This window comes from Primulina tabacum, unplaced genomic scaffold (genome assembly GCF_025594145.1).
Source record: "Primulina tabacum isolate GXHZ01 unplaced genomic scaffold, ASM2559414v2 Contig622, whole genome shotgun sequence".
In the NCBI taxonomy this organism is placed as follows: Eukaryota; Viridiplantae; Streptophyta; class Magnoliopsida; order Lamiales; family Gesneriaceae; genus Primulina; species Primulina tabacum.
The window spans coordinates 1-25,153 of record NW_027459815.1 but is presented as its reverse complement, the minus strand read 5'-3'; the positions used below and the strand labels follow the sequence as shown (position 1 = coordinate 25,153).

The window sequence follows — 25,153 nt, the reverse complement described above, 5'->3', positions numbered from 1 at the left end:
AGGGTTCATTAGGGACATTGATGAAGATCTCTGCCTTGTTAGAGACTCCCTGAAGATTTCTCCTGTGTATTTTAAAGGCAACAGACAGATTGATCTGCCGTGGGTGACTTCCAGTGTTGCTCCGGATGCTGGCAACACTGATGATGCAACATCTGAACATGTGCCTGAGACAGCTGAACAGCCACCTACAGATGTTCCTCCTACTGGTTATGTCACACTGTCTATCTCCTACATTCAAGCTCAGATTGCCTATGGTCGACAACAGATTGAAAATGCCAAGAAAACCATTGAACATTATGAAAATCAAGTGGCTGACTATGAGCTTTTGCTGGGTGAAAGTGTCCATTCTGGACAAAAAGGGGGAGTAGATATGTAGATACAGATATAGCTGGAACCAGTGGAGCAAAAATGGCTGATGATGATGGCAGTAATGAAGGATAATGAGATTTTGAGTTTTTTTTCTCTCTTGATGGTTTTAGTATTTTAGTTGTCCTTTTATTCTCTCTGATCTTTGTTCCTCCTGATTAATGAACTATTTCGGTGTTATGATCTGAATGTTGCAACATCTAACATACAACACCTGTGTGAATTGTATTTTTCATCAGGGGAAGGCTTAACGGTAGAATTCAGGGGGAGTCAACTAAAGTTGGCTGAGTCACTGATTTGCTAACTCAGGGGGAGCTGAGATGTACAACCATTTTTGGGTTGTTCTGTCCAGAAAGGCAAAAAGAGGGAGATTGAAAGGAATTTTATTCCTTGATATATTTTCCTTTTTTATCTTTAATATTTTGCCTTTCTAGACATGAGGATAATCTCGAAATTGATGATATGATCTCTTATAAATTCAATATGTGATATAAGACTATATTTTGATATGACTCGTAATATCTTTAAGATATGATATCATAATATCTTTAAGATATGATATCACAATATCTTTAAGATATTATCCTTGTTTTAAAAAGAGTTTGTTTCCTAATGAAATTGGTTTTTCTATGTTAAATAGGACTCAAAGGAGAAGAAACAAAAGTGTGAGAGAGTGACGATACAGAGCAAAAACTTTCGGAGAGACAGAGATGCATTTGTACGAAGAAAAGGTTTTCTGATTGAAGCCATCTCGTGATTGATAACTTGTTGCTGTGAAGTGCTGCCAACATCCGAAGACAACACCTAATCACCGTGTTGATTAGTGTGTGGAGTTTTGAAGATTTTTTTCACTTCTCAGTTGATGCATCCTATGTATTTTGGTTATACGGTTTGTTAGAGGTTTAGGATGCAATTTGTTACTCGCTTTAATAAGGGAGTTGTTTTATTCTTTCACTAGTATTGGTTTTTGTAAACTTACAAGTTTTTCTAGTGAATTATTTTGCCCTGAGGCACCGCACAAGTATTTTATACTTGTGCATAATTTACATCTCGTATCTCGTATTATTATCATTATTCCAGCTACGTGTAGGTGTGTTAAAATCATAATTTCCGCTGCATGTTGTCGTGGGTATTACAACACCTACGCACAACACCTACATTCTGATACACACAACACTCACTCTCAACTCACACATACACTGTGGAAACAGAACTTTCAATTGGTATCAGAGCTTCCACTTGACGCTACTAAGTGAGATCCTGTTTTGTTTTGTTTTCAGAGTGAAAAGAAATTATGGAAGGATCAACAAATACTGTTTTTAGGTCTCCCATGTTGGATGGATCAAACTATGCATTGTGGAAAGTAAAGATGAGGGTTTTTATTAAATCCATTGAAGAAAGAGCTTGGCAACGTGTACTTGATGGTTGGAGTCCACCAAAACTCGAGGATGCTGATGGAGACACACGGCTCAAACCTGAAAGTACATGGACTGTCGATGAAGTGCAAACTTCAAACTTTAATTCCAAGGCTCTCAATGCTATATTTTCATCTGTTGACACAAGGATGTTTAATTTAATCACCACTTGTGTATGCGCCAAAGATGCTTGGGAGATACTCCAGAAGCACTGTGAAGGATCCGCAAGTGTGCGTAAAACTAGGCTAAGGATGGTGACATCAAAGTTCGAAAGTTTGAGAATGGAGGACAAGGAGTCTATTCTTGAGTATGACTGCCGGTTGAGACAACTCTCAAATGAATCACATGGCCTAAGAGATCCCATACCAAATGAAAGATTGGTGAACAAGGTTCTAAGATCTCTTCCTGAGAGATTCAATGTCAAAGTTTGCGCTATTGAAGAATCTAAAGACACTTCAACGATCAACTTGGATGAACTAATGAGTTCTCTCAGAACTTTTGAGATGAATCTTGATCTACAAAGGAAGGATAAAGGGAAGACAATAGCCTTTGAAGCCTCAACCGAATCTTATGATGAAATCCTTCAAATATCTAAAGAGGTGGATAAGTCTGATTTAGGTGAAGAATCGATCTCTCTGTTTACTAAGAAATTTGGTGATTACTTGAAGACTATGAGAGAAAAGAAGAAAATTGGACAAAAATCTGAACTGCCCAATAACACCACTTTTGCAAAAGCTCAAAAGTTTACTCCTATGGAAGGACAGTTTCGACCAAAAACCGAAGTGCAAATCCAATCTAATGTCAGAAACCTGGACTCGGTGCAATGTAGAGAGTGTTCGGGATATGGACACTATGCCAATGAGTGTGCCAATCGACTTAGGAAAAACAAAGGCATGACTGTCACCCTGAGTGATGAAGAGTCTGATGATGATCAAGGATCAAGTGAATCTGAAAATCACACATCGTTATCTTCTGTGATCAAGGAAAAACGCTCAATGCAAATCAATCCTTTGGGTGTTTCCACAGGTGTTGCAATACCTGGCCGCAACACCTCTTCGAATTCAGTATGTCTTAAATCTACAACCCTTGCGGAAGCAAGTCAGTCTGAAACTCAAAAGGTAGATGATGATGAAGTCACTCTAGAAAGTGTGCAGACGATGTACGAAGAATTATATGAAGACTGGATCAAAAGAACTAAAGGAAATGCAATTCTCTCCAAAGAGAATGCTGAGTTAAAGTCACAAATTTCACGACTTGAAGTAATCTTAAGCAAGAAAGATTTGGAATTATGCAAAGTCAAAGAGGAACTTGGAGAAGCAACTTAGATTCTTGCCAAGATGAATTCAAGTTCATCCAAACTTGATTCACTTTTGATGATTGGACAAAATGACAAAGCTGGACTTGGTTATCCGAACAGTCTGTTCGAAATTGGAGAATCTTCCAATACTGAGAGAAAACCAACTGTTTTTGTCAAAGGAAGTGTTGAAACCTCAAATGCTACACAAACCGAATAGGTGCTCCATCTAAAAGGCAAATATCTACCAAGAAGTCCAAATCCAGAAAACGCCACTTTATCTGCCACTATTGTTTTAGACCTGGTCATATCAAACCCTACTGCTTTAAACTGAGAGATGATTACAAGAGATGGGAATCAGAACAGGTGTTGCCACAGGTGTTGTATAACACCCGACGCAACACTGCCAACAGAAAACCGACGGTAAAAAGGGTTTGGGTACCAAAGGCTAAGATTCAATGTTCAGTTATTTATACTTCATTAAAGACTAACATTGCAAGAATATGGTACTTTGACAGTGGCTGTTCGCGCCACATGACAGGTTCTAAAGACCATTTGATTGACTATGTTGAACTGAGGAGTGGTCATGTGACATATGGTGGTAGTGCTAAAGGAAGAATTGCTGGCAAAGGAACCTTGAATGTTGATGGACTGCCTAATCTACACAATGTGCTTTATGTCGAAGGGATTAACTCAAACTTAATAAGCATAAGTCAACTTTGTGATGACGGTTTGCATGTTAAGTTTGATAAAGACAATTGTGAAGTGTTTGATAATTCTAATACTCGTATTTTGACAGGTACAAGGTCTGCTGATAATTGCTATCAACTTGGAGAAGACTTAGTATGCAATCATTCAAAAGTAAGTGAACTAAACTTGTGGCATCAAAAATTGGGACATGCAAACTTCAAGACATTAAAGAATCTTGGTAAGTACGATGCTGTGAGAGGTATGCCTAATTTATCCTCTGGAATTCCGTATGTTTGTGGTGCATGTCAAAAGGGTAAGCAAACACGTGTTCCCCATCAAGTGTTGCAACACTTTGGGACAACACGGTGTCTTGAACTCTTGCACATGGATCTTATGGGTCCAATGAAAGTGGAAAGTCTTGGAGGTAAGAAGTATTCATGCATTTGTGTGGATGATTTCTCTCGCTTTACTTGGGTAAGATTTCTTAGAGAAAAATCCGATACATTTGATGTTTTCAAGAAATTACATGCCAAGGTTACTAATCTACATAATCTGAGGGTTGGTAAGATAAGGACTGACCATGGTAAAGAATTTGAAAACTCACACTTTATATCATTTTGTGAAAAGAGAGGGATAACTCATGAATTTTCGGCCCCTAAGACTCCTCAACAAAATGGAATAGCCGAAAGGAAGAATAGGACACTGCAAGAAATGGCTAGGGTCATGTTAAGTTCAAAGAATATTTCAAAGAGATTTTGGGCCGAGGCCTTGAACACAGCATGTCATATTTCAAATCGTGTGTACTTAAGGAGTGATTCTACTATGACATCCTATGAAATCATCATGGGAAAGAGGCCGAAACTTAAGTATTTTCATGTCTTTGGGTGTGTATGTTATGTTTTGAATGACCGAGACCATCTTGCAAAGTTTGACTCTAAAAGTGACAAATGTTTATTCGTTGGTTATTCATCTAATAGTCGTGCCTATCGCGTGTATAATCTGAGAACAAGAACGACTATGGAGTCTATTAACGTTGTTTTTGATGATCTTGCAGATCTAACGGGAAAAACAATCGAGGATGATATTGATGGGCTGCTGAACGAAAGTGAGACACTGCCTAACACAGATGTTGCACCCGGTGTTGTAACACCAGAGACAACACCTTCACTGGCAGAATCAAATGATGAACTAGGAAAGTATACTGAGAATGATGACAGTGTAACCAATGAAGAGATTGATATTCCCAGCAAGGTTCAGAAAAATCATCCATCATCTCAGATCATTGGAGAAACATTTGGAGGAATGCAAACGAGAAGAAAGGAGAAGGTAGACTATCGCAAAATGATGGGACTAGTATGCATGACTTCCGTATACTCTCAAGTAAGTCACTCTTGTTTTGTTTCACTCATGGAACCCAAAAATATAAATGAAGCCTTAAAGGATGAATTTTGGGTTGATGCAATGCATGAGGAACTTGAACAATTTGTTAGGAATGATGTGTGGGATTTGGTTCCCAGACCCGATAATGTGAATGTTATTGGAACCAAATGGATCTTTAAAAACAAAACTGATGAATCTGGAATTGTTGTGAGAAATAAAGCTAGGCTAGTGGCTCAAGGGTATACTCAAATTGAAGGAATTGATTTTGATGAAACGTTTGCCCCTGTTGCCCGGATTGAATCGGTTAGACTTTTACTTGCTATTGCATGTTATATGGACATAAAATTATATCAAATGGATGTGAAAAGTGCCTTTTTGAATGGCATCTTGAAAGAAGAAGCTTATGTAAGCCAACCTAAAGGATTTGAAGATCCACACCACCCGAACCATGTCTACAAGTTGAAGAAATCACTCTATGGACTTAAACAAGCTCCAAGAGCATGGTATAGAAGGCTTACTGAATATTTGCTTGACTTAGGCTTCAAAAGAGGTGAGGTTGATAAAACCCTTTTTATTCAAAAATCGAAGCATGATATTCTTGTGTGTCAAATTTATGTGGATGACATCATTTTTGGTGCTTCTTCTCAAAAGCATGTTGATGAATTTGCTAAATGCATGTCTACCACATTTGAAATGAGCATGGTAGGAGAATTAAGTTTCTTTCTTGGATTGCAAATTAAACAAATGCATGATGGTATTTTTCTATGTCAATCCAAGTATGCCAAGAATTTGGTGAAGAAATTCTCTACTGAGAACACTAAGCACATGAAAACACCAATGGGGTCGACTGAAAAATTGTCCAAAGACGATGTTGCGGCAGGTGTTGACAACACCCAGTATCGCAGCATCATAGGCAGTCTTCTTTACTTAAGTGCAAGTCGTCCCGACATCATGTTTAGTGTTTGTTTGTGTGCTAGGTACCAGGCTGATCCTAAAGTCACTCATCTAAAGGCTGTCAAAAGAATTTTGCGATATATATCTGGAACAGTTGACTTAGGTTTATGGTACACCAAAGAAACAAACACCAATTTAGTGGGCTTTAGTGATGCTGACTGGGCTGGAAACTTAGATGATAGGAAAAGTACCACGGGTGGGTGTTTTTATCTTGGTAACAATTTGGTGTCATGGTATAGTAAAAAGCAAAATTGTGTATCTCTGTCCACTGCTGAATCTGAATATGTTGCAGCTGCTAGCTGTTGTTCACAACTTTTGTGGATGAATCAAATGATTAAAGACTATGGTTTCAACAGTGACACCTTAATTGTATACTGTGACAATTCAAGTGCAATTGATATTTCAAAAAATCCAGTACAACACTCTCGAACGAAACACATAGACATTAGACATCATTTTATTCGAGATTTGGTTGATAAGGGTACAATTCGAATGGAATTTGTTGGAACTAAGAACCAACTGGCTGATATCTTTACAAAACCATTGGATTTTGAGAGATTTTCCAATCTTAGGAAGTCTCTCAGCTTGTGTACACAATGATCACTCACGGATGTTGTCCTCGGTGTTACAACACCTGTGGACAACACCCAGCATGCATGCGCATTTTATTTTTAGGATGCTAGACATATTGCATACATCCTGCTTTGTGTGAAGCCTGTACAAGTGTAGGATACTGAATGGCGTGCTCTCAGTTGTGAATCAAACTTTCCATCAATATTCTCCAAAGAATGGTGTGTGCTCAATCTAAGTCATAAAGCTGTTGAGGATGATCGTGTACCACATGATCTTGTCCAATGTAGATAATGACTTAGAAAATTCTTGAGCAATATGGTGAAAAATAGAAAAGAGAATAAAATAGAACAAAAAAATGTTTAGAAGAAAATGGAAAAAGCTACCTAGAGGAGTCCAATGAAGACCGTTCTTCTAGTGTGGGAGCTACCACTTCTAAGTCAAAATACAGATGGAAAAAGCTACCTAGAGGAGTCCTATGAATACCGTTCTTCTAGAGTGGGAGCTACCATGTCTGAATTAAAAATGTTCAAGAAAGTTTGAGTCCAACTTGTGAGTGTTGCCAAGAGGTGTTGCCAACACCTGAGTACAGACTGATCACTGTTTAATCACATGTGTGTGTATTTCATTTCTTTGATCATATTTTAGGCATAAACTTAGGTCATTCATACTGTTGTTTTGTGAATTCATCATGTCCAGTGGGCTACCAGTTTTGATTCATGAAATTCGAAGAACACCCTAACCAACGTAATTTTGAAATATCTTGATTGCTAATTGTTTGTAGGGTTAATTCGATCTATTGCTGACTGGTTACTTGAAATAATAAGTACACTGGTTCAGAAAGTTACCGTTGGGTGAGAGTAAAAATTGAGTTGAAAAGGTGCTGAAGTTGCGGCTCAACAGAATGTTACCGTTAGAGAGGTGTGCTTAAATATTTAGGGATAAATAAGGAACAACTTTACGGCTTACTATTTTCCCTCATATTCTAAAATCTCTCTTACCCTAACTATTTGTTTTCTTTTTCGCGCAAAAGTATCTGTGTTCTTCGTAAATTTCTGTCTTCTTCGAACTTTCCTACTTTGCTATTCTCTATTTCGCAGATGGCTGGCTTTGATCCTCAAGACATTAGGAGTGAAATGGCTGCGAGCATGGGCGACAAATCACCTGACACAACACCCACATCCGCAACCGATGTTGTGGGCATGGAAATTGTGGGTGTACCAGAAGAACCAATCCCGCTGGAAATGATCGCTCCTGGTGAACCTGGGAACGAAATCACTGTCGAGAATCCCCCAAATTTTGAGGCCGTGAATAGAGCCTTTCCCCCTGCTCCTATGCGTCGTAAGTCAAAGAGACAAGCAGGGTTCGATCCTGACTTTGTCCCTACCAAGAAACCAAGGGCATCCACCGTCCCATTTATTCTGGACCCTGATTTCTCATCTGGAGACGACTCCAATGATGATGATTTTGAGTTGGTGGCTCGCCCCAAACCAACTGTTGCTGCTAAGGAATCTGGTTCTACTTCTGGTAGTCAAAAGCCAAACCCATTCACGGATTCTCATGAAGCTGCAGAAGAACAATCTCCTGGTGAACCTGAAGATGATGAACAATCTTTGGCAGAGTTTCTTGCTCAGCTCAAAGAAGATAAGGCCGCCCGAAAACAAATGGCTAAGGAGAATGAACCCGACTCAGAAATGATGAAGGAATTCGAGCAAAACCGGCCTGGTGCCTCTGATGACTCCTCCTCATCGTCTGTATCTGACTTTGAATCTGAGGAACAAGGTGATGATGCATCTGAGGACATTGACTCTGAATCTAGCGAGTCTTCTGAAGATGATGCTACTGATGTTGCTGCCGGTGTTGAGGTGGATGTTGACAACACCGAGCACAACATTGACTCTGCTGACTATGATGTGAGTAAGTCTTTTTCCCCCAAATTTTATTCTGAGGATGCCTTGGCATTATGGCCGCTGTTTGTTCAGATAGAGTTGGTTGAGGAGAAAAATATTGATGTCACTGCCTATGGGAAATACAACCTGGTTGAGTTTCTCAAAAACAGAAAGTTGCTATCCACAGTCACCACTGTTATGCCCTACTGTCGCCGTGTGGTGTTAGAATTCTACTGTAATCTTCTGCGCAGTGTTGGACATGAGGAATCGGTGAAGTATGGGAGAGTGTTTGTTCGGGATCATATCTACAAGTTCTCCCCGTCGGTGATCAATGAATTCTACAACACTCCGGATCTTGAGGAAGCTGACGAGGATCTTGACATACATGCTGTCACCTCTGTGCTCACTGGAGGTGTGATCCAAGTATTCCCCGACTATCCCAAGAAGCTGAGCGCTGCTAATCTCACGTCCTTCTACTCTGTCCTACATAAGACCTCCATTTGGAATTGGACCCCGTCAACAAATTCCACCACTGTGACCAGATCTCAAGCCCTGGTTTTGTTTAATATTGGCAATGGAAGGGCCTTTAATTTTGGGAGGTTGGTGTTCAGGACAGCATTACAATATGCTGAAGGGGACTTCAAGAAGACTAAGCTACCATATCCCTCACTGATCTATGGGATCTTGGAGTCTCAAGGGTTCATTAGGGACATTGATGAAGATCTCTGCCTTGTTAGAGACTCCCTGAAGATTTCTCCTGTGTATTTTAAAGGCAACAGACAGATTGATCTGCCGTGGGTGACTTCCAGTGTTGCTCCGGATGCTGGCAACACTGATGATGCAACATCTGAACATGTGCCTGAGACAGCTGAACAGCCACCTACAGATGTTCCTCCTACTGGTTATGTCACACTGTCTATCTCCTACATTCAAGCTCAGATTGCCTATGGTCGACAACAGATTGAAAATGCCAAGAAAACCATTGAACATTATGAAAATCAAGTGGCTGACTATGAGCTTCTGCTGGGTGAAAGTGTCCATTCTGACAAAAAGGGGGAGTAGATAGATACAGATATAGCTGGAACCAGTGGAGCAAAAATGGCTGATGATGATGGCAAGTAATGAAGGATAATGAGATTTTGAGTTTTTTTTTCTCTCTTGATGGTTTTAGTATTTTAGTTGTCCTTTTATTCTCTCTGATCTTTGTCTCTCTGATTAATGAACTATTTCGGTGTTATGATCTGAATGTTGCAACATCTAACATACAACACCTGTGTGAACTTGTATTTTTCATCAGGGGAAGGCTTAACGGTAGAATTCAGGGGGAGTCAACTAAAGTTGGCTGAGTCACTGATTTGCTAACTCAGGGGGAGCTGAGATGTACAACCATTTTTGGGTTGTTCTTGTCCAGAAAGGCAAAAATGAGGGAGATTGAAAGGAATTTTATTCCTTGATATATTTTCTTTTTTTATCTTTAATATTTTGCCTTTCTAGACATGAGGATAATCTCGAAATTGATGATATGATCTCTTATAAATTCAATATGTGATATAAGACTATATTTTGATATGACTCGTAATATCTTTAAGATATGATATCATAATATCTTTAAGATATGATATCACAATATCTTTAAGATATTATCCTTGTTTTAAAAAGAGTTTGTTTCCTAATGAAATTGGTTTTTCTATGTTAAATAGGACTCAAAGGAGAAGAAAAAAAGGTGTGAGAGAGTGACGATACAGAGCAAAAACTTTCGAAGAGACAGAGATGCATTTGTACGAAGAAAAGGTTTTCTGATTGAAGCCATCTCGTGATTGATAACTTGTTGCTGTGAAGTGCTGCCATACATCCGAAGACAACACCTAATCACCGTGTAGATTAGTGTGTGGAGTTTTGAAGATTTTTTTTCACTTCTCAGTTGATGCATCCTATGTATTTTGGTTATACGGTTTGTTAGAGGTTTAGGATGCAATTTGTTACTCGCCTTAATAAGGGAGTTGTTTTATTCTTTCACTAGTATTGGTTTTTGTAAACTTACAAGTTTTTCTAGTGAATTATTTTGCCCTGAGGCACCGCACAAGTATTTTATACTTGTGCATAATTTACATCTCGTATCTCGTATTATTATCATTATTCCAACTACGTGTAGGTGTGTTAAAATCATAATTTTCGCTGCATGTTGTCGTGGGTGTTACAACACCTACGCACAACACCTACATTCTGATACACACAACACTCACTCTCAACTCACACATACACTGTGAAACAGAACTTTCATATATATATATATATATATATATATCCACATGAGACATACTAAACTACAACAAATAAACACTACATGTAATCATTACAAAATGGCATGAGCAAACGATAAGTTACAGTAACAATGTTAACAGAAATAACAAATGATTCTGGATTGGTATTGAGTGAAACAAATGCAATGTAAAAAGAATCGGTGCACGAGCATTTGAATATGAGCCAGGCAATTTTGAAAACCAGCACTGGACATGAACAGTATGTTGCCGAGGAAGAGAACTAAACGATAAATGTGAGTAATCACGATTTTCTTAAAATATATTTGTCACATCTAGTAGTGTTTCGATGATCATATTATGATATTTGGTCTGATTCTGATGGTACGATGATGGAATCGGTAGCAATTTTAACCACGAAATTACTACTCCGAGGGGATGAATTTTGGCTGAACTTAAAAAATAAACATTTTTGAAGGAAAAATTACGTGAAAGACCTACAATGATGATTATTCAAATTTGTTGATCTATTTAGCAAATATGAAGCAAGTCATCCCAATTTAATTATTTTCTTTCACATGTGAAATGTGATATGTTTATATTTAAATTAATTATATTATATTTTATATTATAAATATAATCTATTCATCATAAAAAATTAAAATGTAAAGTAATTTTTTTTTCCAAAATAACAATAAAAGGACATGGCATAAAACTCAAGTTACTAGACACGTGGCATTAGCTTCCATTAATTAGGAACCCCTCCACCCCAAGTTACTCTGTTTCCTTTCCCTCTCTCTCTAAATTCCCCATCGCCATTCTCCTTATCGCTAACTCAATCAATTAATAATTTTGCAGTCAAATTTGTTCGGACAAAGAGTTCTCACTAGATCAGATTATAATAACATAAGAAGGAAATAAGATGGTGATGAAACAGTGCAGCAGTAAGCAACACAGCTCTCTGTTTGCTTCTGCGACCGATGATGAATTGTTCGTCTCTCAGATTCTGCTCGAACTCGAATATATGTTCATGGTGTCCGAATCGCGCGCAGATTTCATATGGGGTCGCAAGAAGAGAAGATCTAGCTTAGTTGAAGCTTCATCATATTCTCCCGAACAACCATCTTCACAGACAGCGTCGGTTCAGAGCAACGACAAAGAGGTGAAGGTGAGAACGCCTCAGGTTAAAGCGGAGGAGGAGTGCGCCGCCGCCAAAACCTCTAGTCCCACAACGCCGCTCTCTTTCTTTCCAAGTGAATCTGATGAAAAGTCCAAGCATTCTTCGAAGAAAAGTTCCAAGAAAAGGGTATGTGCGTCTTCCCTTTATTTTCTCTTTTTGTTGCTTTGAGTTTGGCAACTGGATTTGCTCTTCCAATTTTGACTTTCCCTGTTTCTGGCTCTGTTTACCCGTTTTAAAAACTACCCCATTATTATTAGATATTGGCGTTTTTTGGTACAGTAATTTATAAATTTTACCATTGGTTAATTGCAGTCAACAGAGAAGTATAATTATATGATTGAAGATTTGGTTGAATGTGGGGATTTACTCAGAGGGGTGAGTAGTAAAAATCTGTTTGCTACATTTTTCTAATCTTTACCACATTAGCTTATCTTTTTTCTGTACTTTGTTTTTAATCCCTCTTCTTTTTGTTGTTTTTCAACTATGTCTTTTGCCAATTAAACAGGAGTTAGAAAAAGTGAGGAATTACTACAATGAGTTGAGGGCTTACAATTCGGAGTTAAAAGCAGCATTGAAGCTTCAGGTATGAAAATTTCAACCTTTTTAAAGATTTGATGTCAATTAGGCAGAAAAATCAATCATTCAATTAAAAAGAATCCGACGGATCTATTTGGTACCATTTTAATCTTCGTACAGGTTCTAAAGACTTGCCCAAAAAAGGCAGACTCTCAAATGGAAACCGTCGGATTTACGAATCTTGTAGTGGATCCAACCCAACATTATCAAATAACGATGTTGAATCATCAACAACCGTTCATTGCAGATCTGACGGCTCAGAAATTTCAGCATTCGTTTGGGCCAAATACAGTCCCCAAAATCGGCTCATTCTACAATGGGCTTGAACCGGTGGTCAACCAAGTGGGCCCATCTAGAATACCGGATCTGAACCTGTCTGCTGAAGAGGCTTTTGGTGTGGATACATCTCAGCCTTTGGATGTGGACAGGGAACTTGCTGATAAACGGGCCAGATTTGCTGAAGCTAGGAGGATGAGGAGAGGAATAATCAAGATCAAGTCTATGAGGAGTGCTTGTGGTATTAAATTACCACGAATTAGATTTTGAAACAGGTATATTTTTTGTTAATTGTATTCAACTTGTAACCGTATGTTTTGGTGAGTTTTTTTGTAAAGAAAAGGTGGTTCAATTTTTATTGGTTCTAGGATCTAATTTTACTTTCTCAGGGGGCTTCCATTTAGGCAAGTTGATAACACATCAAAATCTTTTTACAGAATTCTAATTAAGTTTAAATTGACATCATTTAGGTTTAGTAATATTAATATCTTCACCCAAAGTTAGGCTCGGCAAGAGCCAAAATAAGTGAATTCATAGCGATACCCATATCATCGATACGAAAACAATTGCAGAAACATCACACATTACAAGGAAAAGCAGTATCTTGGCAGGCGGGCAACAGAGAAAACGAATCATGGAAAAGAAATTACATGACTTGATAATAGAGAACACATAAAAACCTTTTCAGCCATCGTAATGGTCTGCAACAGCCTCATCGTCAGTTTCTTCTACGTCCTCTGCCGTGGCGTCTTGATACTGCTGGTACTCTGCTACCAGATCATTCATATTGCTTTCAGCTTCGGTGAACTCCATTTCATCCATGCCTTCCCCAGTGTACCAGTGCAAGAAGGCCTTGCGGCGGAACATTGCTGTGAATTGCTCGCTCACTCTCCTGAACATTTCTTGAATCGATGTTGAATTTCCAATGAACGTGGAGGCCATCTTAAGACCTGTGGGTGGAACGTCACATACACTTGACTTCACGTTGTTTGGGATCCACTCGACAAAGTATGAAGAGTTTTTGTTCTGGACGTTGAGCATCTGTTCATCCACCTCTTTGGTGCTCATTTTGCCTCGGAACATGGCAGAGGCTGTCAGGTAGCGTCCATGGCGAGGATCAGCAGCACACATCATGTTCTTTGAATCCCACATTTGTTGAGTCAGTTCTGGTACAGTTAGAGAGATGTATTGCTGCGACCCACGAGAGGTGAGTGGCGCGAATCCCACCATAAAGAAATGAAGACGTGGGAAAGGAATCAAGTTCACAGCCAGTTTTCTGAGGTCAGAATTCAGCTGACCTGGGAATCGCAAACAACAGGTAACACCACTCATAGTGGCGGATATCAAATGGTTCAAGTCGCCAACTGCCAAAAAATTAACAAGAACGACAAAGGCATTAGCTTACAGGGATCGAATGGTTCAAGCCTGTACACAATGTCGGAGTAAATGAAAAGTTGCTTACAGCTTGGAGTGCTGAGCTTCAAAGTCCTGAAACAGATGTCGTAGAGCGCTTCATTGTCAAGTACCATGCACTCATCAGCGTTCTCCACCAATTGGTGCACTGAAAGTGTAGCATTATAGGGTTCCACAACAGTGTCAGAAACCTTTGGCGATGGGAAAACAGAGAAGGTGAGCATCATTCTGTCAGGATATTCCTCTCTGATCTTTGAAATCAAGAGGGTACCCATGCCAGAACCTGTGCCACCACCAAGTGAATGGCACACCTGAAATCCTGGCCTTCGGAAAAGCAATAATGTATGTTAGCAAATACTTGCTTCTTGCATAACATTTGTCACGTGTTAATGGGGACAATATACAAATGCCCCTAACTGAAACACCCATGAGCTTCTCAACCAAAAAATTTCAACCACCTTGACAGCCTATTCATACAAACATTTTACCAAAACTATCCTAAGTTTTTAAAGATCAGCAGTCTCACCCAGAAAACTTGATATGATAAATCCATACTAATCAATTCCCAGATTAAAAATAACAGATGTATGAGCACTGATTTCCATGATAACAGATCCCGTCATTCTGAGTCAGCTAAGCGAAACGGAGATCCGAAAATCACCAATACACGGTAGAAGCATTATAATAATAATTTCAAAGCTAAATGATATTCCTTCAAGCTAAAAGCACAATACAAAAGCTCATATCGTCAATGACAAGTTCTAAATTCCAAAGACACAAAATCAGAAAGCAACAAAACCATGAACAAAATTAAGACATGCATTTTCATCGTGCATATCCGTATTTGTCTTAAGAAGACATAAAAAAAAACATCACCAGCATAATATGTAAAAATGAACGACCAAACAGAGACGCGCACTCGGTGTTCAAACCTTGCAAGCAATCACAATTCTCTGCCTCTTTCCTCACAACATCCAGCACCGAATCAATCAGCTCCGCACCCTCTGTGTAGTGTCCCTTGGCCCAATTGTTCCCAGCGCCGGACTGCCCAAACACAAAATTGTCGGGGCGAAAGATCTGGCCGAAGCGACTGGATCTGATAGAATCCATGGTCCCGGGCTCCAGATCCATCAGCACCGCGCGTGGGACGTACCTGCCACCGGACGCCTCGTTGAAATAGACATTGATCCTTTCCAACTGAATGTCGGAGGGGCCTTCTCCCTTGAACTTTCCAGTTTGATCGACGCCGTGCTCATCACAGATAACCTCCCAGAACTTAGAACCGATCTGGTTCCCACATTGCCCTCCCTGAATGTGCAGGATTTCTCTCATCTTCAGGACGGTTCTTCGGGGTGAAAAATGTGGTGTGGGCGGTTATTGAATGAGAGGGAGGAATTGGTGGAGGGAATGGCAAGATATATTTCTTAAAAGTCGTTGGGAGAGTGATGGGTATGGAGCGGAACTAGAGGGGGTTGGATTTGGTGAAGACGAGACAAGGATGCGGGCCCCACGTCCGGCAAGTGGGAAAGCGATCGATGCATCTCTGATTATTGGATCAAACAAAACAAAAAAGCTGCCTTTTTTGCCTAAAATAACTTCAATCAATCAAAACGGTTACCATCCCATAACTAATTGCTCAATATCTTTTAAAACTTAATGACTGTAGTTAATATATTTGAGGTACAAGAAAACGCTCGTTTTTACTGCAATGGTATTATATTTTGATATGATTTATTTTCTAAAATAATATATGAAATAACTTTATAATGATAGATTTAAATGCATTAGTTAGCCACCTCATAATTTGATTTATACATACATGTGAGTCTTGGAATTGAATTTGCAAAGTTATATTATCTGATAAAAGTAAAACATCCCTTTCTATAAGTAAGCTTATTGATTTGATATAAAAATCTTAAACAATGTTGTTTTCAAAATTCATTTTTTTTATAAATAACATATGATTTGTTTGAAATTTGTTGATACAACAACAACAATAATAACAATAATAATCTATATTATATTATTAAGCGTGATATTTTTAGATTAACTATCTTAAAGGACGAAAAAATTTAAACAAAATTTTTCTTTGAAATCGAACAATTTTTTTTAATAAAAAATAATTTCGTATTAATTGATTGATATTATTTGATCAGATTAAAAAATATATAAGAATTTACATCTTTTATTGTATTAAATAATGCGAAAGAAAGTAACGTGCCATGTGGATTGGGTCACTCCAAGGTGGGTCAGCTCTGACCATTTCAATTCAAAGTCAGGGTCCACCTTTTTGTCCTTGTTTGGGACTTGCTTAGTTTAATTAATGATTTCTCATTTGGCAGGCATGGCAACGAAAATCGATTTTTTTTTTTTATACATAGCTAATTATTTCCACCACGTAACGAATATTTATTTCAATTTCAAAACACAGTTGCATTCCAATAATTTAAAAATAATAATTAATTCACAAAAAACAAACACCGTACACGATAAATTATGGGAAAGAATAATTTTGCACTCTCATTTGTCTATTCCAAAGCTAGTTTTGACTTTTGCATGTTTCGAAAGAGTTACTTTGATCTTCTTGGACCACCTTATGTTAATAAAAATTAAAAAATTTATGTGAGACGGTCTCACGATTCTTATTTTATGAGAAAGATTTTTTATTTGAATCATACATTAAAAATATTACTTTTTATGCTAAAAGTATTATTTTTTATTGTGAATATCGGTAGGGTTGACATGTCTCACAGATAAAGATTCGTGAGACCGTCTCACAAGAGACCAACTCTAATGAAAATTGTTATAATGTGTCGATGTTTCAATTATTGAAATTTGACCACATTTAAAAAAAAACAATTCAAATATAACATAAAAAAATACGATTGAAAATGAGGATTAATTTTTTTTTGTAATTCATGGTCATACAAAAAATACACGGCTACTCATGTTGAAGAATGTGTAAGCCATGTATTTTTTTTTTTAAATAGTAACTCTAAATTTTTAATATATGTTGAGAGCATGAAAGAAAATCTAAATAAAAATTAAAAAAATTTATTGTGTTGTTCTCTTACTTAACTGAAAAGTAATTGATGCATAAATTTCTCAGTTATCCCTAAATAAAATTCCAAATTCTAATGGTGGAATATAGCTTAATAAAGAAATAATGAAGGATGATCAATGGTTAATCTATAGTAGATTTTCTATATCTATTACCTTATTATTATTATTTTTATATTTATATGAACTTCCAATATTAACCCTAACTCAATGAAGAAAAAATAGATGAAATGTGCAATATAGTAATTCTACTTATTACGATGTAAATTTCATCATAAATTGTGCAAACGAGCTAGTTATTAAATAAAACATAGCGAATTTCTTAATAATACATTTTTATATGTAAAAAACAGCCATTTTTTTTTAAATTCAAATTACTTTTATTTTATGATAAAGTAAAACTCGAATTAGAAGCTCATATATAAAACTGGATAGAAAAAAATTCAGTATTATTATATTGTATTCAAAATTAATTGCATGCAAAATCATGATTTCATTTTTCAGTTATCCAACACCAATCTTATGTAAACGGTCACTTGAAATTGTAGCAATGATTTTTTTTTTACTAATTACGAATTTTTATAAAATGATCAACCTAAAATCAATCGATTAACTGATTTTAATTAATAGATTAATATTGTGAATTAATTAACATGATCAAAACAGAAAGGGCAGAATAGTCAATTGGTTGACGTTGACACCGGCAAAACCGACTGGCTGACTCCCTATCTTTCAGACTTTTGAGAAATTTCTTCACTATTTATTTATTTATTTATTTATATATAAGATTTAATTTAATAAGAAAAAAATCGAACAGAAAAGTCAAGAATTAACCACTGCACGCACCGTGTTTGGTGTTAATTTTCTTGGGAATTCTTACCCCTTAAATTAATTCTGTCAAGTCTGTTCCAACCCGGGTGTCTCGCCAATTTGCTGCTCTTATTTCACGCGGTATTCCTTTCCAATTGCGGATTAAATACTCTCACCCCGTTTTCCCACTTTTGAAGATCTTCTTCAAACAGGTATGATCATTATTTGAAGTTTTTTTCCCTACATATTTATGTTTCGTTTATAGATTTCAAGTTAGAGTGACCGTATTTGAGATTTTTGGTTCTTTCCTTGCTGTCATTCAATAATCGGAATTGAGAACTAACTAGTTGCTGGATTTATGTTGGTTGTTTTGATTTCAAAGTTTTGTGAATAGCTGTAGGTTTGCATTCACAATGGGAGCGGTTTGTTCTGGAGGAACTGTTAAAAGAAATCTGAAATCGAGAGAGGTTGAGCACGATAAGAGTTCAGGGTTTTCAGGGAAATTGAAATCGATTGGAAGTTTTGGGAAGCAAAAGAATTGTGATGATTCTTATGCTTATCCTGATGAAGTTGAAGTCTGTGAGAAGGCGCCCAGAAATTTGTACGATTCTGGTGAGCTGCACTTGTCGATTTCCTGCGAATTGAAGCCATCTACCCCAGCCAGAACACCAGCGAACAAGGTATCTATCATGAGAAAATAAACACGCTCACTCAGTTTTATGGTAAACGTGTGTGCGTTTTTAATTCCTGCTGGTAGGTTATCGGAATGTATGGCAGAATTTAGTGATAGAGAAGTTAGATTGAGTATAAAAGAATAGATAGATGGAAACTGAAAATCATCGATATTTTGCTGGATGTGTTGCGATTTGTGAGTATGGTTGCAAAAATGCTGCAAATTGATTGTTTTCAGCTCAGAGAGAGAGAGTCGCAGGATAGAAAGAATTAGGTGGAGCGTGATTAAAAAAGGATATGCGATCAAATTATAGTTGTCTTGGAGAGGCTGAAGTGAAAATTGTATTAATTGTGATATAAGGTTGCACGGATTGCTTTTGGTCATGAGATACATACGATGGCCAGAAGGAATAAGCATGTCTGTTGTTTGTGGACTGTTTTGTCTGGCTGATTGCAGTGTAGATGCCAGAACTTTTACACGAACAATTTGCTTGATTCTCTTTGATGCAGTTGCAGAGTGATCACACACTGACCAGATTAGGCACATTTTATCAGAATTAGAGGTGTCATTACTTTCTATTTTGTGCTTTTATTGCATGACCAACATTTTAGTCGTTCAATGAGCTTCAGACTCCGGAATGGCTGCATCCCGATTGAAGAATCCATTATTTGCTAACAGTCTATTTTGGTGGAACGGCAGCCTCACAACTGAATATTGTTTCATGTTCTGGTTGAAAGAATCAGAATAATACAAACTGTTTTGTATGACAGCAACCCTCATTTCTTGGAAAGGCGGGCATAGTCGGCCTAGAGAAGGCGGTGGAAGTTCTAGATACTCTAGGCAGCAGCATGACAAATTTGAACTCTGGTGGATTTACTACTGGCGTGGCATCTCGGGGAAATAAAATATGTATACTTGCTTTTGAAGTTGCAAATACCATAGCCAAAGGGTCAAACTTGCTACTGTCACTTTCTGAAGAAATATCCAGCGTCTGAAAAAGGAAATATTGCATTCGGAAGGGGTGCAAAAGCTGGTTTCCAGTGATATGAATGAGCTCCTCAGAATTGCGGCTGCTGACAAAAGGCACTGAACTGTTCTTCTAGTATTGCCTGCTCTTGTTGAAAACCTCCCTTCTTTCCTCTCCTTTCCTGCTCGATTTCATGCTTCTTTATTACTCCACAGAAGAGATTTTTTGTTGTTTTTTCTTTTGTTAACTTATTGTTTTTAATCATGCAGGGAGGAATTCGATGTATATTCTCGTGAAATAATCAGGTTTGGAAATCTGTGTAAAGATCCCCAGTGGCACAACCTGGACAGATTTTTTTCAAAGTAAACGAACTTTACTTTGTATGCTTGGAAACTCATTTCTGTCTTAAGATGAAGAAAGATAACACTTCTCAACTTTTTAGGTTGGAGTCAGATCCTGACATTCATAAACAACCAAGAGAAGATGTAGAAATGACCATGCAAGAACTTACCACTCTGGCTCAGCATACATCTGTAAGTGCAATCCTCATTCATTGGCTCTTAGGATTGTTCCCAGTTTTTCTTGGCAAATATCTTGGAGAATATTTTTTTTAAAGACGCAATTGGTTGAGGGTAAAAAAATTACTCGCCTAGGAGTCAGACATGACTTTTGATGGATGAGATAAAAAAACTTACAGTTCTTGTTGGTAAAACGAAATAGACTAACCATTACAATGTTAGAATTCCACTTGGCTTTTTTTTATTAATATATATTACCATGTGTAAATTCTCTAGCTTGTCTAAATGATGAGAGACTTAATACTGCTGCATCTGCAGGAATTATATCATGAGTTCCATGCTTTGGACAGATTTGAACAAGATTATCAGCAAAAGCTAGGGGAAGCAGATTCATTAAACCTCCCTCGAAAAGGTTGTACATGATGTTCTTTCATCTGAATATTAAAGGGCTGCTTTTAATATTTTCCAGCTCTCTGTTTGGAAGGGGAGTGGAAAGTTGGTGGGTTGTGTAAACTTGTAATTGACAGATTACATTAATTTGGTAACTGTAGGAGAGAGTCTCACAATGTTACACACAGAGCTGAAACATCAAAGAAAACTTGTAAGGAGCTTGAAAAAGAAATCTCTTTGGTCTAAAAGCTTGGAGCAGGTACTTAAATTGTTTGCTATTATAGTACTCAATTCTACAATATTTCAACATCAAAGACTACTTTTTGAGTATCTCTCTGTATTGCTATATATATCTGCTTCACACGGTCTTATATTAAGTCGTCATTCTATCAAGATATATTAAAGTGGTAATAACCATCAGTAGATACAGTGCACATTGATATTTCACCATGTAGGTTGTGGAGAAGCTTGTTGATATTGTTACTTTCATCCTTCAAGAAATTGCTGTGGCGTTCGGAGATAATGGTATACCTACATGCTTACTATAGTTGATTTTTTATTTCTGTTTCTTTCTTTTCCTTTTTATAGGGGGGAATGAGACAATACTTAAGTATGGTCAGCTTCTTGCAAATCACTGTAACTTATTTTTTTGCTTTCAAGCTTACCGGTGCCTCTCATCTATTTCTGGGTGTTGGTTAGTGGCTTCCAGATTCTAATTGTTATGTAATATTCGTTACTATGATGTAGCCTCCAAGGCTTCATGTTCAATCATTTTGTCCCAATAGGCTTCTACCACCTGACTTTTAAATTCTGTTCAAAGTCAGCTGTCAATAGTTTGGTTGCAGCTTTTTTTCCATGAAATAATTATCAGTTTTTAGTGGTTGGAATTAATTTTTAATCATCTGATTGCCACGCCAATTTTAAAAACTCCTTCCACAATCCTCAACTTTTTTTATGAAGAGGTTCTATGTTCAGGATGCAAATTGTTCATTAATATAACTGGGTACCATTGAGTTGTTATGCCTGGATGTGCATAAATGGTAAAGTAATGCAGTTCTCGTATCAAGAGTTAAGTTCTTAATTTTTAAATCTGATTGATCTAGATTGTTCTAACGATAGCAAAGACATAAAATCTCTTCTCGAAACATATATTTCTATGCTTTTCTGTTTTATTTATCATTTATTTAGTTGATTATTGCATGGAAAAGCTTTTAAATTCCTGTATAAAAGATTTCCTTCAGGGAATCGATGTTTTTATAGATTTACCGTACACTTTCCATTTTCTTTTTGATGATTGTTCCTTGTCTTCAATAGAGTTAACAGTTGCCCTAATCAACTGGTAATTTAGTAGCAGTACTTGAAGGATGTTATCTCATTGTTTGTTAACATCTTGTTCATTCTATCTTCTCTTTACGTTAAAAATGCATTCAAGACGTGTATCTCTTTCTAATCATTGCGTAACATGGCAGGGTTGCCGTCCGTTGGCAAGGTTTCAACAAGTAAATTAGAAAGGCTTGGTGTCGCCGGTCTTGCTTTGCATTATGCTAACATAATTACACAAATTGATAATATTGTGAGTTTATTTTTCTGTACCATTTCTTTGATAGAGTGATGCATGTCTTGGTACTCACTAATAATTTATATTATGGAACTCATCTTTGTTCAAGGCATCACGCCCTACCTCTCTTCCTCCAAATATGAGAGATGCGTTGTACAATGGGTTACCACCAACTGTCAAGGACTCTCTTCGTTCAAGAATACAGATTTTTGATGCTCACGAGGAGGTATTGTCTTTGAGCTATTTCTCTTATTGCCTATTCCTTTTCTTCAGTTTCTCTAAGGTTGTATTGGGATCTTTGATTCAGTGTGGACGTAGGTGATTTTGTATTCAAAGTAGTAGAAAGCTACATTTTATGATCAAGTCGTGTTTATTTCTTTGTAGTAAGTAGACCAGTCAATTTGTTTCCATTAATACATTTGTTTTCGAAAATTGAAATTAGTCGTGCTTGTCCAAATAGCGACATTATGGTCATGATGATCTATGAAATCTCTTCTCCTGGGTCTAATCCCCATGTGCTGGTTTCTCTCTCTCTTTGGTTCCATTTGTATTTTAATTTTGTTATTTTCTTCTATCCTCTGTTTATGGACCTCATGGTCTCTGGATCTAGCATCTTATGTGCCTTTGCAGCTCACATCTCCTCAAATTAAAGCTGAGATGGAGAAAACGCTTCAGTGGCTTGTTCCCATAGCAACAGATACTACAAAGTACGATAGCTTCATACTATTTTGTTGGTTGTTTTGGATCTTCTTCGATTTTCTATTGTCACTGATCTCAACTTTGAAGTATAGCATTCTGATGAACTAACTCATTCCTTTTCCATCTATACTAACTCGAATCAGAGCACATCAAGGTTTCGGATGGGTCGGAGAGTGGGCCAACACAGGGTCAGTCTGAATTTTTTCTGCTATTAAACCTTCTGCGGTGGAAATTTGTATTTTTACTCTCTCTTTCTTACAGTAATGAATTTGGCAAGAAAACAAGCCCGCCGAACAACCTGATTCGCTTACAGACCTCTATCATGCTGACAAGCGTAAAGTTGAGGCTTGCATTCTTGAGCTAATAACTTGGCTCCATCGTCTGATCAACCTTGTAAGATACAGAGATAATGGACTTAAATCCCTGCCGATACTTCTCCAACTCGTAAAGGTTTGATTATGAATACTGAATCCTTAAGCCAGAATGCAGCAATTCACCATGGCAACCTTTCTTCCGAGGATAGAAATCTCTTGGAAGAAGTCATGAAACCAAGGAAATTGGTGCCCGGGCTGAGCAAAAGCCAGGAATTTTGTGATAGTTAAAGAATAACAAGAGTAAGGTTTGGGCTTCAAGGAGCATGGGTAGTTCTCCTCGAAGGGGACCGAAACATCAAAAAACGGATGTTTTGGATATATTAGACGGTTAGATTCAACATTTGTCTGTTCCTAGAGAAGGATGTTAGATAAAAACGTTCAAGTCTTTTATGTTGTTTATAGCCTCATTTGGGTAGTATTATAATCAGTTGTATTACGGAATTTTTGTGCTTCGAAGATAAATCTTGGTGAGTATTCTGTTTGCTTATTTACTCAGTTATGTACGACTCACTCACATTTGCGTGAGTCGTTTATGGACTTGTGAATGATTCAAATATTCTCGTTAACTAGATACACTTAATAGGAGGAGATTCATTTTTTCTGATTCTAAAGTAATCTTGCGAGGAATTTCAAACATGCACCCACATAATATTTGATGACAAAAATTAAATCCCCCTATTCGAATAAATATCATTGTTAACTTATGTACAAACTCATTTACCTAAATTAGAAAGCTAATTGATCTATAAATAATTATATAAATATCATAATTACAAAAAAAAGTCAACTATATTTAACTATTATATTCACCCCCTTGTAGTTTTGTCAAAAATTAACAACTAAATATTTAATTAAATTATAAAATTACACATTTCTCCAAATTTAGTTTTATATATATAAAACACACACAACATGGTAGTGTATTTACTTTTCAGAAACAGATATTTTATTATTTAAATAAATATAATTGAGATTTATTGATTATGACAAATTATTATTTACAGGGATCAGATTGGTTAAGACGAGAGTGCCCAAATTGTCGTAACCAGGCTTGGAGCTGGACACCCGTCTCGCATATCTTGTTGCGAGCATCGACCACTCATCACATCCCCTTTAAACTTGCCTGAAGGATCACGCTTCTGTCGAGTGTTCTACGTCTAATTAAATATGACATATTTGTAAAGATGTATGACAATTGTACGATGTGGGACGGCATTCCTATTACTTTCATCGCTTTTGATTACTTTTATCCTCTTTCATTATTATTATTCTTTTTTTTTATTCTATCATTATCGTAGCACCATTTGGTTGGTTAAGGATACAAACTCAAAGAATCGTAGACAGGAAAATATTGGAATTCGGAACCAATTCAATAATACAATATTCATTTAAACAAACCAATCATTCACGGCAGTAAAAAAAAGCACAAGCAGCCAGATATGGTTAAACCAAAGTTGATATAGTTCGATTTTGAATATATGTGTCAAATTTAAACTGAGCGAAATATCTGAAAATTTAATTATATTTATATTTTTATTTAGCTGATAACTTTAATGAAATGATATTTAGTGAATTAAAAATATTTTGTCAATTTTAGTTGATTGTGATTTATTTAGTTCATTTAAAAGGTTTACTCAAAATTAACTAAAAGATAATATATTATATTTTAAATATAATTTAATTAATAATTTAAATAATTTTCAAAATGGGGCTTTCTTGTGGAAAATATAGTTGACTTTTTTTTTAATTATGATCACCTACAAGTTTTCTAAAACCCGGTAATCGAAGTAAATTGCGTAAAATTGAATCGATCGATGAATATCTCTACCTACAAATCCGATGG

At 36.9% G+C, this 25,153-nt stretch overlaps 3 protein-coding genes and 1 non-coding gene across 4 annotated transcripts; 2 read left to right on the top strand and 2 right to left on the bottom strand.

Moving 5' to 3' along the window:
- The first annotated feature begins 11,582 nt into the window (after positions 1-11,582).
- Positions 11,583-13,118, top strand: LOC142534620 (uncharacterized). The gene is made up of 4 exons (XM_075641478.1): positions 11,583-12,122; positions 12,309-12,371; positions 12,502-12,579; positions 12,693-13,118. Exons 1-4 carry the CDS (start codon positions 11,739-11,741, stop codon positions 13,116-13,118), a joined length of 951 nt encoding a protein of 316 aa, XP_075497593.1. The 5' UTR covers positions 11,583-11,738.
- Positions 13,119-13,370: 252 nt separating this feature from the next.
- On the bottom strand, positions 13,371-15,703 carry LOC142534616 (tubulin beta-1 chain-like). Its single transcript, XM_075641473.1, has 3 exons — positions 15,194-15,703; positions 14,311-14,580; positions 13,371-14,212 (listed from the first exon to the last, which is right to left on the bottom strand). Exons 1-3 carry the CDS (start codon positions 15,591-15,593, stop codon positions 13,533-13,535), a joined length of 1,350 nt encoding a protein of 449 aa, XP_075497588.1. The 5' UTR covers positions 15,594-15,703; the 3' UTR covers positions 13,371-13,532.
- Positions 15,704-18,136: 2,433 nt separating this feature from the next.
- LOC142534618 (protein PSK SIMULATOR 2-like) lies at positions 18,137-23,546 on the top strand. The gene is given in 16 exon segments (XM_075641476.1): positions 18,137-18,343; positions 18,526-18,811; positions 19,575-19,779; positions 19,782-19,887; positions 20,041-20,133; positions 20,214-20,304; positions 20,608-20,701; positions 20,841-20,938; positions 21,135-21,204; positions 22,149-22,252; positions 22,347-22,463; positions 22,868-22,944; positions 23,080-23,124; positions 23,198-23,250; positions 23,253-23,366; positions 23,369-23,546. Coding segments are annotated over 15 exon segments (1,704 nt in total). The 5' UTR covers positions 18,137-18,343; positions 18,526-18,544; the 3' UTR covers positions 23,539-23,546.
- A 767-nt stretch (positions 23,547-24,313) lies between these two features.
- Positions 24,314-24,421, bottom strand: LOC142534622 (small nucleolar RNA Z279/snoR105/snoR108). The gene has a single exon (XR_012817100.1). It is a non-coding gene; the product is annotated as a small nucleolar RNA Z279/snoR105/snoR108 (small nucleolar RNA).
- Positions 24,422-25,153: the final 732 nt, after the last annotated feature.